We start from the raw sequence: 13,525 nt of genomic DNA, 5'->3' as shown, positions 1-13,525 counted from the left end.
ATCAGGTAGCCTGTGTAACCCTCAACATCCTGATAAGTGCGATGATATATTAGTATTATGTCAATCTGAGACGTATGAAAAATCTAGTGAAGAAGTTAATCTCTATTTTTTTTGTTCATTTGATCCAGCAAGATGGAGACTAAGGTTTTCCCATTTTCTTACAGTTTTCCTACTTCCCCAATACTGTTTACAACAGTTTTTTTTTTAAATTTCATTCCCTTAGAAACCATCATTCATTCAAGATTGTTCTGCTAATTGACCTTTTGATTTTCTGAATTGCTATCAGAGAAGCCTTCAAGTTTTCTAATTCTCATGTTCTTAAAACTGTTCTCCATGTTCCTCTCTTTGACAGGAACAGGTGATGTGTCTGATGTCGGCCTAGGGAAGGGACGGTACTACAGTGTAAATGTGCCCATTCAGGATGGCATACAGGATGAGAAGTATTACCACATCTGCGAAAGGTATAGCTGCAGTGCTGAGCCAGTAACAAGTACATTACTTTTCTGTAGGATGCAATGGCCCCCAATCCCACAGAATTCTTGTTTTCAAAGAACCATTTGAAAAAAATTAAAAAGCTACTATATACTCACATAGCTTTTGTACACTGCTCACTATGCTTATTTGATCAGGTAACCATCCCCTGTCTGGGAGAGCAGAGTGTTTGGACCAGAGCCACACTCTCAGTTTGATCTTACCTGCCACTCTGTATGATTAAGGCCTTCCCAAGAGCAGAGCTTCTCGGCTGTCCTGGGGAATCCCTTGCCTACTAGTTTCTTAGCTAAAACCTGCATATAATATGATTTCATTAGCCTGGGAGGGTCAGTTTCGGCTTTCTGTTATGGAGATCTGCTTCCATCCACTGGTGTGAATATTAGAGAGTTCTTTATTACGAGTTCTTGAGTTCTATCCGTTGTATTAAAATTGGAGTCAGAAATCTGTTCTTTTTGCGCTATGGTTAAGGATTACATTACAGCCACTTGTAGGCAGACAGTTTGGTGCCACTGTGTAGATCAGACCATTGGGGCTGAAAAGCCCTACGGAATGGGGAAGAGGGTGGCTAAACTCATATTTGTGAAAATTGAGATTGGTCAGGTACAAATTCACTGCTGACATTGGCAGTAGAGAAAGTGAGTCTGACTAGAAGTCAGCAAGTCAACATTACTTAAGGTTGAGGGGATTGAGGTGCTTTTGATCCCTCTCCCACTCGGCTCAGATTTCTCCCAACCTTCTGGTGGAAACAGGGACTTCCCCAAGGAGCCTGCACTGGCCGTCATCACTGGCAGTTGTATAAACAAAGTAGAAGTATTAAAAAATAAAAACTTTATGCTTCAAAGATGCCTCTTAGCTCAAGAGTTTTGGCAAGCTGGGTCATCAGCAGCAGCCCTAGCCTCTTCATATTTTGATCATGTCCCCTGGCTACCTCTGCATTGTCAGACTGAAAAGGCCTCTTTTTCTTTTATTTTTTTGAGCCTGCCATTGATGGTTTTAATTGCCCTTCTTTGTTCCTCTTGGGCTCTGTTCTGTCCTTCTTGATATGTGCAGATCAGAGCTGCTTACGTAACTTTACCAAAAATGTCCTGTAGTTCTATGTAAAAGGAGAATTATTTTGTTTTTCTTTTAATCCCCTTATTGACAGTGCCCAACATTTTGTTGCCTTTTTTTTTTTTTTTTGCCATATCAGGAAAATAGGTTGTTCTCTTCAGTGCTCTGTCCACGGGGTTTCCTAGAGCTTTTTCCTGGGCCTTAATTGAAAGGTCAGCACTCATCATCCTGCAAGTGTAGTTTGTAATCTCTGGCCTTCCCTAAATGGATTACCTTACATGTGCCCCTATTGAAGCTCATCTGCCAGTCATAAAACCTCCTGAGGTCTTCCTTTCTCCCCATCACCTTGGCATTTCACTGCCCAGAAAAGCTGAGTATCATCTGCAGACTTGAGGATTTCCCAGTGCCCACCCCCAAGCCAGTCTACTACTTACCCTTCTTCAATCAGAAAAATGTCTGTTTCTCCCCTAAATTTCCTTTCTCTCTCTAAACCAGTTCCTACTACATGATTTTTAAAAATTGTAATCCCATAGAATTTCATGTTTAAAAACAGCCTTGGTATCAAACTTAATTAAACATTTTAAAAGTGAGTTTAGCCCCAAGGAAAAGCTCCGTGGAGGATCACACATGATTTCCCTTTACAGAAACCATGTTGCCGCCTCCACCCCGGTGTTCAGATAGCCAGCGTTTATTAAAGATTCTTCTAGCTTGCCTACCAGAGTACCAGACACTCGTCAGTTTATAGTTCCCAGGGCCCGTTTTACCTGTGGAGCCGCACCGGCAAACCTCACAGCGATCACCTAGAATAACAGGCTCCAGGTTTTGATTAGAGGGACAATCATTTTTCCCTTTGACTTCTTTCAGAAGTCATGTGGTCAGGGTGTTGCGTGAAGGCAGTTCTGATTCCAAGGGTGCCAAGAAGGCTTTCTGACCCAAACATCTCTCCCATCTGTTGGACTAATATCTGAAATTCCTTTAACAGGAAACATACTTTTATTCTACAATCAGAAATAGGCCTTAAAATGGAACCTCTCCTCCTTACCCTAACTCTGCCATGGATGTACGGTTCCACAGAGCTTTTCTTGACAGCAGATTTTGAAAGGGTTAGAGTGTGAGCACCCTGAGCATTCAGAGAAGCAGTAATGGGAAAGGGGCACAAACAACAAAACAATCTTTGCCACCTAAATAGTTTTGCAGAGGGTCAGCCCTAGTAACTGTATCGCTTAGTCCCAGTCATTATGTTTTTGACTATTTCTAGTTTGTTGCTTAGAACCAGAATGTCTTGTTCATTTACCATTATGACATCTGGTTCATCTGCCTACCTCAAAAGACAGAGTAGACGGAAATAGCTCACTTGTGTAAAAAGGTCATTCAGTTCATCTGCAATCTCTTTTTCATCCTTTTTGTTCTATGAGCCCACTGGTTTCCTGGCTCACTTCTTACCTGTGATAAATAAAGGACCTCTTATTGCTGGTTCACTTACAAGATGCTCTAATTTTCGTTTGCCATTAATTTGCTCCTGAACTACATCTCCCTGTGGGATTCAGGAGCCCTTTTTCTTTCCCTTCCTTCCTTCTTTTCTTCCTTTTTTCCTTATGTCTTTTTCCTCTGCTGTAGCCTTTTTTCACTTTGCCAGCTAGGCAGGAACTTAATGGTTTCATCTTAAGGTTGAATATACTCTCTTTATTTTAAAAAAATGTCTTAGGGTTTCCTTTTTAATAGACTGGAAATGGAATCTTTACCTGAAGGTTTTCAGCACTAAAAGCTCCATTTTATGAAAAAGACAATTTCACAGTGAGAGCTCCCTAGGTCATTCCATGCTAATTTAGAAGGGCAAGGGTCACAATTCCCAAAAGCTTCCCATAATTTATATACAGGCAAAGTTTGATGGGAGAGGAAAGCTGTTTTGCCAAAAGGACCGTTTGCTAATTCCCAGGCTCTGTCATCTGAAAGAGAAAATACTGCTCTGCCTTTGTTTAACCTGTTTGCTCTCTAATTGTATTTGAATGCAATATGAGATAATCTTAATAATGTTTAAGCTACTACCCAGAAGGCTGTGTTGATGACTTTGGGAACATTTATAGTTAAGGAGTCTAGGAGAAAAGGACAAATAACCAGTACTTCTTGCGGTTGGTTCAAGAGGAGTACCTCTCTGAACCCTTAAATCTTGCAGGATGACCAAACTACTTGCCCACTGTGAGCTGTCATGACATATGCATAACTTGAAGAAGAATTTCAGAGTTGTGTCCAAACTTCTTAGTTTGTATCCTACCTATAATTTTACAGCCCTAACAGCCAGAAAGCATTCTTTACTAAATGTCCAGTTATTGGGATATATCTCATAGGAAAGCTATATATATGGTACTTATGGTATGTATGGATACAAAGCATACTAAAGTTGACACAATATTTGGGGGAAAAAACCTCACATTTCGTTAAGAATATTCAGCTATTCAACTTTGTAAAATAATTAAGTGCAGACACTGCATAAATATTTCACCAAAAGGAAAACACATTGTTAAACAGGCTTCTCAATGAATAGGACTTATGAAAGGCCCTATTAAGCAGGGCTTCTCAATCAATAGTAGTCTTTATATCCACATATGCAAAACTTTGCTAGTAAGAGCTATCAGTCCAACCAAAGAAATAATCTTATTCTAGTGAACTAGGGTTCACAGTAGTAGTTATTAAAATAAGAATCTTCCTGTATTTGGCCTGTTTACCTTGAGTCCTATGGCTTATATTCTGTAACTCAAAATTAAAAGAAACCTTTTTTTGCCATCAAAGACCATTGACCTAAAGAAAACTTCAGGGACTCCGGAAGTTAAAAGAACAACAACAACAAAAATAATATTTTTGCCTCCTTTCTTTTATGAGAGAAATATTATACTTTTCTATTTTAAATAATTTTTATAGCCCTTCAACTGTTTTTTTCAAATGATTCTACTGTGCTTGGGATAACCAGGATAGCCTACTCAGAAAGAACTTGTTCTCTAGGACAACAGCAAGCTCATTAAAAGAATAGCTCATTTAAACCCAAGCTTTTATTCCTGTGGGGAATTCCTTCTTCCATCTATACTGAGCTCTGCTGCTATTCAATGAGGAAGAGAAAAAAAACCATATAGTGTCTCTGTGGTTTATATTTATTGTGTGAGAATTTTCCTTAGAGCCTGACATGGCCCCTGAAATACAAGTCAGTAGTGTTTTAAGCACAGGATTCATTCCTTATGGGTCTGGGGCCAAAATTCACCTCTCTGAAGCCACTCTGACCTTCCTACAAAAGAATCAAGTGCCTCAAGTCACCTTATAGGATTTTTAAAACATTAATTAACAAGAATAAAGGGGGAGCAAAATACAACAACATAGGGGATTTGTTTATATTTTAGTATAATGCCACTATTTTATTCATTCATTCGACAAATATTTGTTGAGTGTCTGCTTCATGCCCGCCCTGTACGTAGGTACTGGTGGTGGTAAACAAAACAGATGAGGCTCCCACACCCTGGAGCTTAGCTCCTAGGGAGGACTTGCCTGTGCCAGGAATTGTACTAATCATTTATTTGATTTTTTCCATTTGATACTTATAGCAATATACAATCTATAATACCTGCAAAGGTAGGTATTCTTATTCCCATCTTATAAGTGAGAAAACTGGAGCTTAGAAAGGTTGATTTGTTTAAGGTCACACAGCTAGCATTAACCATCGGCTACATTGTCCCCAAAGTATCACATGGAAGTATGAAATGTTTTCACAAGGAAAAAATACCACCCCCCAAAACTTCTTGGAAATTTTTATCTCCGGGGATTGCAGAAAAGTCCTAAAAAAAAAAACCATTTAAGATTATGCAAATGAACCACAAGACCTGTAGTATACACAATCCATTGTGCTTATGTTTGTGAAAGTACAACTTAGATTTTTGCCAATTAAAAAAAAGCTCTTAATCCTAAGGATTTAATTTGTAATTTTATGCATCAAAAACAAGAATAAATATTGTGAGATTTTACTTATTAGCTTTTAAATTTCTGATTAAAGTTTGGAAACATGGAGATTCTGTAAATCTGCTTTTTCCTTTATTTTCAACGGAGAAAATCCTGACTTCCTTCTTTAGAAAGTGAATAGTGTCACATGTCATTATATAGAGGTCTCCTCACACAATTCTTTTCATGTGTTTTTTGGGGGACTAGTATTGCTGAAGACTTTTAACATTATGCATTTTTGCAACTGTAGGCATAATTTATATCATCTCTTGGTCCTAGCAGGCCATATCTACATATAGGGTAGAGATTCTCCATCCATGCTATAATTTGTTCATCCAATACCAATGGAATAAAATGAGAACCAAGGGACATCACTAAAGGATATTTAAGTGAAATGTTTTCTTTCCCTATTGAATTTTAATGTTATATTTAAAGAAGAGATGTTTTAATGATGATAGGTTTTTCTTTCATTATAATGATGTCATCTTGAATTTATCTTCCACTTGGGACTCCAGATTCCTTATCATTCAGTTTTAGAAGCAGGTAGATAGATCCTCAGTGAAAGAGAACCCAACGATTATAGCCTAATCATTTGAGCTTGGTGATGTGGCAAATCCTATAAGAACACATAATCATACATAAATATTTTAAGCAATACAAATTTTTTCAAAATTCTCTTTCATCTGATGAGAAGGGAAGAACTCTTTAGAAATTTGCATTTGAGAACAAAAAATTATATAGCCTTACTTCCATCTTCATCCCCATTTTCATTACACTCTGAGAGCTGGTGAAAATTCTTTACAAAATTACCTCTCTTTGGGGCTTCCCTGGTGGTGCAGTGGTTGGGAGTCCGCCTGCCGAGGCGGGGGACACGGGTTCGTGCCCCGGTCCGGGAACATCCCACATGCCGCAGAGTGGCTGGGCCCGTGGGCCATGGCCGCTGGGCCTGCGCGTCCGGAGCCTGTGCTCCGCAACGGGAGAGGCCACAACGGTGAGAGGCCCGCGTACCGCAAAAAAAAAAAAAAAAATTACCTCTCTTCAGTCGGGTCACACCTATACCACCTTGATCATTACTAGGTCACTATGGCCCAGTGATAAAGGTCATGGAAGCTGCTACTTCCTTGTATGAGCCTGGAACGTCGAACTCAGCCCTCCATAAGTAAGATATTTGTAGTCAGTGCTTTTGTTCTGTTTGATAAACTTCTATTCTGCCTCTGTGTGGTATGGCAGATGCAAATTGCCTGTTGTTTCTGGAAAATGGATGACTCAGACACTAATTAAATTCACTGTTAACATTAGGCACAGGTGGAAATGAGACCAAAGCGGGCCATTCATTTAATGTTCCTAATTTGATGTGTCTTTTAAAATATAATATTAAATTCAAAAGACATTAAGTGCCTAAGAGTATAGGATAATTTGGAGGGGGGGAGGCTACTGTGCTTAATTAACTGTGTTGTCCTGAACCCTCCATCAGTGAGCCTGCCTTGTCCCCCGTACTTGGTTAGGGTGGCAGTGGAGAACTGTTTTTTTTTCCCTCACCTGATCCTTTGAGCTTTATATCCAGGTGGTTAGAAAGACAGTTTTGTTTTTTTTTTAACATCTTTATTGGGGTATAATTGCTTTACAATGGTGTGTTAGTTTCTGCTTTATAACAAAGTGAATCAGCTATACATATATCCCCATATCTCTTCCCTCTTGCATCTCCCTCCCTCCCATCCTCCCTATCCTACCCCTCTAGGTGGTCACCAAGCACCGAGCTGATCTCCTTGTGCTATGTGGCTGAGAAGGACAGTTCTTATATCCTTCTTCCTCGCTCGACCAGTGGCTTTCATGACAAGTTCCTAAACTCCTGCACCAAGTAGCCCTGACACCATGACAGCCCCTACCCCTAAGCAGTCTTCCTAGGCGATTTATTTTTTTTTCATGTAAGTCCAGGAGGACCATCTCCTGGAATTCGGTGGGTTTGTTCTGTCACTATGATGTGTACCTTCTCTGCTCTCTTCTTAGTGCTGAATGATCCCTGCCCCCTGGAGAAAGTGACCTGATTCTTCTTCCACAGCAGTAATAGGTTCTGAGGCTAGAACATGCTCTGAAACTACCCAGAGGCAGGAAGACCTGACTCATAAATGGAAAACTTGAGAATTACACCCTCTAACGTAGGGCTGCCCTGAAAAGAATCCTAAATTTGAATATGTCTGTGCTTGGTGGGACATTCTAACATCAAAATTCATATTACTCCTCTTAGCTTCTCTCCACCATGTACCCCCTCCCCCTTCCTAATTCTCTCCCCTCTCGTATTCTTTCATCACTGCTCTGTCCCCTCGCTCTAGCCTAAAAAACCTGCCCTTTACGCTCCACTCTCACAGGTTACAGCTCTGAATGACTGCCTGACACTGTCATTCACCCGGCAGCAGCCAGCACTGATGAGCTGCCTGCTTTGTTGTATCCTGTTGACATAGGCTGTACAGAGATTTAGTTAAATCTGATGTCCCCCACCTGACAAAAAGGCCCAATGCTAAGTTTGGCCGGGCTTTGCTCTCCATGTGCTGTTACCCACTGAACCATCAGGAAAGAGCCATACCCATTGGTACTTAAAGCGGGACCAAAGAAAAGACACCTCAAAGAAAGCCATATCAAATAATCAGCTAACAAGTTAAAAAGCGAAAGGGTATGTGCATTTGCCTAGAGACCGTGCAAGTGCTGCTGAGAAGTGAGCTGGATGCAAAGGGGTTTGTATATGCTCGCCCTGGGCAGGAGAATCCTGCAGAGGAAGGTGAGGGATGCTGGGGTTGGGGCAGGGTGGTAGGGGGACCACCTTAAATATATCAGGGATGAAACTAGAAAAACATCTATCCTATTTAATTATAGGCAAGCCTCACTAACTCAGCCTAATAAGAGGAAAGCCAGTCTGAATTATGGAATATTTTTAAATACATTTTTATCATTTTCAAGCACTGGACACGCTAGTAATTCAAACTAGACTAAAGCATCGTACAGTACCTCAGGGAAAGGGCTTTAAGAATCATTTGTAATTAGCATATCAATTATTTGTATACAAGTGGATGTGCAAAAAGTGCATAAAAAGTTTATTCTCTTAAGTAGGACAAACATTCCCCAGCACAGTCCTGTTTACACTATTAATTTGCTTAGCCAGCCCTTTTTGTGCCAAGATAGATGTATGTAAGACATGCTTATTTCCTCAGGGAAGAATGAATCGCTTCCCTATGTTTAGTCCAGTAACTAAGAAGCGGAGCGCCACTTGATTGGTTTGGGATTTCCAGGATATGGAGTTTTGAATTTGCATACAGACTAGAGAGATTTCATATGGAGAAGATCTGGCAGCCGTTGCCAGAGACCCAATTTCCCCATCTGGATTTCATTGGAGTGATCTGGATTTCATCAAGCAACAGGACACTGATCCTAAATGATCCACCAGACACTCTAACATAGGCATGTTTAAAATACATCCTGCCCCAGAAAAATAACTGCTAAAATATGATGAGTTGGAGTTAGTCTATGTGCAGTACTTAAAAGTAATAAAAATGCATTTATTTTTAAGTCCCACAAAAACCATGCAATATCAACTTAATGATGAAAATCAATCCCCAAACTCTTTTCTTGCACACCTCATTGTGTGACGGCATGGCAGAGATTTCCAATCATCTGGGAAAGGATATTATATTTTGATGAGCTGCACCAGGTGCTAACTATATGGCAGGATTTCGACTTTGAATCTTAGGGAGGCCTCCTGGGTAAAGAAGGGTGAGGGAAGGGCTAGGGTCATGTTTATTGTTAGCAAATCATTATTGTCTACCTAAGTTCAAAAATCAGAGCAAGTGAATTGAAAAAGAAGAAGTATCAGGTATATAGGGAGTGTAGAAAATATGATTAGGAAATGAGAAACAGAGATATAGGCCTATATTTCTACCCGTATGTATTAAAACTGTGCTCTAGGTAAACTGTGAATTCTTCAAGGCTTAGAGAGTAAAAACTAAGTGCGGAGAGCGTAAGCACAAGCAGTAAATATACACACAAATGTTGTAACTACAGTTTGGAATGACTCCAACTCTCTCCTTTCCCCCAAGGGCATCACTATCCAGGGTCTGCAAAGGCCAAATAGCTGTTTGGCTTCCAATCTGATTTTTTGCTAAGAAATCAGAGAAGTCGGTTTCAATTTTAATAATATATTCTCCCAACCTCTATCTAACAGAAAGGCACTTGTGTTTCTGCCCCTTCTTAAAGTGAATTTTGTGTTTGGTGAAAGGTAATAGATTGGCAGCACTGGAAAAGGAATTACTGTATTCCCAGAACAGGTATAACCAGGCAGTGACACTCTGAAATTTCTCTCTGCCTTTGGGGAACATTAGAGTACCATTCAGGAAGTCACTGCTATGGTGTGCTGTGCTGAACTCAACAATATCCTAGTGGGCTGAAGGAATTAACATAGCACTCGAAGGGCCTGACTTAAGGCCATTCATTTATTCATTCAACATTAGGGAGTGCTTACCATGTGCCTGGTGCTGGGAGAAGACTTTTGCAAATGTTATATCATTTAATCCTCATAATAACCCTGTGAGGGAGAGAATATTCTTGTTTTACAGAGACGGTTCAGAGAAGTGATTTGTCCAAGTTGCTATTGCAAGCACTGGATCCAACTTTGTCTGACCCCCAAGTCCAGTGTTCTCCCTGAACTCCATGCTGTGGAGGCTGCAAAGGGGGTGGATGAGACATGCCCAAATAATGTGATGCATAGCAAAATGTAATCTGGGCTTGTGTGAGGGGTCCTGGTGGTTATAGAGCAGTAAAATGACCTACCCCAGGTCAAATAAAGAGTCATTAGTATAGCTAGACTTAGGATTCATATTCTTTAAGCCCTCTTCCATTTTGGGGTTTTTTGGTTTGATTTTGGTTTGGTTGGTTTGTTTCGGTTTAGCTCTCCAAACCAGCCTGCCTCTCCACCTACCCCACCCCCTGCGCAGATAATATATATTCTGCTTCCTAGGGCCTTGGGCCTTTCAGAATGCGGAGAGCCAAAGAGCACTGGGGTTTAGTGAAAAGAGCACTAGATTTGAATTAGAATTAGTGTTCTAATTCTAGCTCCGACATTCACTCTAGGCCTACCGCCCTTTAATTCTAGATGACTCACTTTCCCCTGTGTGAATGAGAATGGTGTACTTCAAAGAGGTAAAGAGATAAGTAATAATAAACTAAAAATAGTGCACGGCCCTTTTTGTTGCCAAGGTGACATAATTGATGAGTGGAATTACTTACTACAAAGCATGTTAGAAAGGGATGCCAATTAGAATCTGTGTTTCTGTATAATGGACTCAGCAATGAGAGAAAAGATGTCCCTGTAAAATATTAAGAAACTACATCTTAAAAAATAAAACAGCAAAAGCAATCTGAGGATTGTTTGGGAAGGTTGGGGGTTTAGAGGTTTGAGGTTGGTTTGTTTGTTTTTCTTTTATAGCTTTGGGTGTTTTGTTTTGTTTTATCCTAAAGATGTTAATGGAATCAGTACACCTTGTCTGATGCTAAAAGCAGAAAGAGAGACTTATAGGAAATTAAATGTCTTCTGGATATGTCCAAGAGGCACCCATGGCCCCAAACAAAATGACACATCATCCTCACCTCAGGGAGCCCCCCCACCCCAGTTCCCTGCATCCCTGAACCATTTGTAATAGATATTCAAGAATCCCCGAGGCATTTACCATGTGCTGCATCCCCCGCAGGTTGAGTTTTTGCAGAATGAGTCAGCAGTACCTGAGTTGAGATATGACTGAGGGAATTTAGAGAAGACAATACCTGTGAAAAGTTGACAAGCTCCCATTTGAGACTGATTAGCCATCTTTGAGTCCTTAACGCAATCCCCCCTCTGAATCCCATACAATGCAATAGGTTTAAAATGTTTATCATAGAAAGGGTTTTGCTGTTGGCAATAAATTTTCTCACGTTGACTTTGGAAGCTCACAGTGTTAGTAGCAAATATTTCTCTCTTCTCTCCATTTCCTGCCCTTCTTGGTTTTTCAACTTTGAATTCCTCATTTCTTTAATCTCTGTTGAGGAAGTCTCTAGAGGGTGCTGAGGGTGCTTGTTGGAAAATACAAAGATGATAAGGCTGGTCAAGGCTGATTTGCAAGCGAGCAGTTAGGAGACAAACCTGCTAGGAGTATGCACCAATCAGTGGTCTAGCTATAGAGGGGCAAGTCTGGGTTACCAAATCTATCACCAACATTGATTAAGAATAATTGTCACACCATCTTTCTGGCATTCCATTTCCCTGAGAGGAATCTTTTAGAACTTTATGTATTTAAAAACAAACAAAACAAAACCAGGTTCCACCACTGGTATTAGAGGTAAAGTGGCACCAGTGAATGATCCCAAGGGTACACCATAGAAGCTGTGGTCTACCCTGATGGAATAAAAGAAAAGGGGATAATGCTACAATTTGGTTCTTGGGCTTTTCCTTTTATCTAAAAGCATCATTAATGTCATCACCCCTGGCTTTTATCAACCTCCGGCACCAATCACCTTCCCCAAATCAATGCCTGTAGAAACAGCTGCCACAGCCTCTCATCCTCATTTGCATAGCCTTGTCTGAAGAGCAGACTGCTCAATACTGAGGGATCCGGTTTCTCATCAAGAAAATTGCTATTTCAAATGAATATCTTATGTGTTTATAGGGAAGTTACTAATGTAGTATAATGAGATGCCTGTCCTCCCCCTCCTTTCTGGGTAAGCGATTTTATACTTTCCCAAAACCTAAAATTAATGATTGCAGTGTAGCAGATAGTACTGTTACAGTGGTTAGGGAAGCTTTCCCAAAAGCAATCTGGAATGATATTTCATTCATTTATTCATTTAATAACTATTTATTGAATGCCTCCTATGTATAAAGTATTAAGCCTACCCTCAAGGGAGCTGGTGGAAATTTTTAAATTATAGATACACAGAGAGATATATATTCACATTCATACACAGTCTAATAAAATGAAACATGGAAAGTTATAAGAACCATAAGAGATAAAATGCAGTGGGCACTCAAACGGAGAAGATACTTCAGAAAAGGGCTTAATTGAGGAGGTAACATTTGATCTGGCTTCTAAAGGGTAGCTAATTATTATATCTTTACAAAGTGTGTAAATGTGTATGTGTTTATGAAATCTGGGTCAAGTTTAAATGTGTGAGATTGCAGGGGAAGATGCTCTATGCAGAGGGTAGAGCAAGATCAAAGTCAGAAAGGCTGAGCTCTGTACAGAGAATAGCAATGGTTTAGTTTGGACTGTCAAGTGCATGAGAAGAACAATTTGCAAAGATTGGAAAAGTGGGTGGGAATCACCTCACGCGGGACCTGGAATTCTTGGCAATGAAAATTTGTACCATGTTCTGCAAGCATTTGGGGAACTGCCGAAGGTTTTAGAATGAGGGTATAGTATAATTAGAGCTAAGGTTAACACTCGAAAAATAATAATGCAGTGCCTGCTACTGCTGTTATACAAAATAATGTGTGAAGTGGCTGGAACAAGCACCTGATGCACGGTAAATCATGGAAGCAGGTATATTGTGGTGATTTAGAACATGGACTGGTGCCAGGAGGCCTGGGTTCAAAAGCCAGCTTGCCACTTAATAGCTGTGTGATCTTGTACAGATTTCTTAACCTCTCTATGCTGCTGTTTCCCCATTATAGAATAAGATTAATGATAACACCTATTTTATAAATTGTTATGAGTCACATGAGCTAATACATATAAAGTGCATAGAACAGTGCTCAGTTTTTAATAAAGTACTCGATACATGTTAGCTGATATTATTATCATTTTTTATTCATGAAGGAGATGGAATTTGAGTGAGCCTTTAAAAAATAGATATGATGTAGACATGTAGAAAGGTGACTTTCAGGCACAAGGAAGTGCATGACAAAAAGGAAGTGCAAGGTGAGTGGGGTGAACCATGGACAGTTCAGTTTGCCTACAGAATAACGTAGGTTAAGGAGTTATTAGAAAAT

General features: G+C 40.0%; 1 protein-coding gene across 4 annotated transcripts in view; it reads left to right on the top strand.

Moving 5' to 3' along the window:
• Positions 1–13,525, top strand: part of HDAC8 (histone deacetylase 8) — a 244,369-nt gene that overhangs the window by 84,225 nt on the left and 146,619 nt on the right. For all 4 annotated transcript variants that reach the window (XR_003431285.1, XM_027099640.1, XM_027099641.1 and 1 more), the window contains exon 7: positions 353–461. Coding sequence is in view for 3 of the 4 variants with exons in the window: in XM_027099640.1 (XP_026955441.1) it covers positions 353–461 (109 nt within the window). In the remaining variant the exon portion in view is untranslated. The remainder of the gene's footprint in view (positions 1–352; positions 462–13,525) is intronic.

Source organism: Aethalodelphis obliquidens, unplaced genomic scaffold, assembly GCF_003676395.1.
Source record: "Aethalodelphis obliquidens isolate GAN/ISIS:26980383/991018 unplaced genomic scaffold, ASM367639v1 scaffold135, whole genome shotgun sequence".
Classification (NCBI taxonomy): domain Eukaryota; kingdom Metazoa; phylum Chordata; class Mammalia; order Artiodactyla; family Delphinidae; genus Aethalodelphis; species Aethalodelphis obliquidens.
The sequence above is the reverse complement of the archived record's forward strand: the minus strand, read 5'-3'. Positions and strand labels throughout refer to the sequence as shown.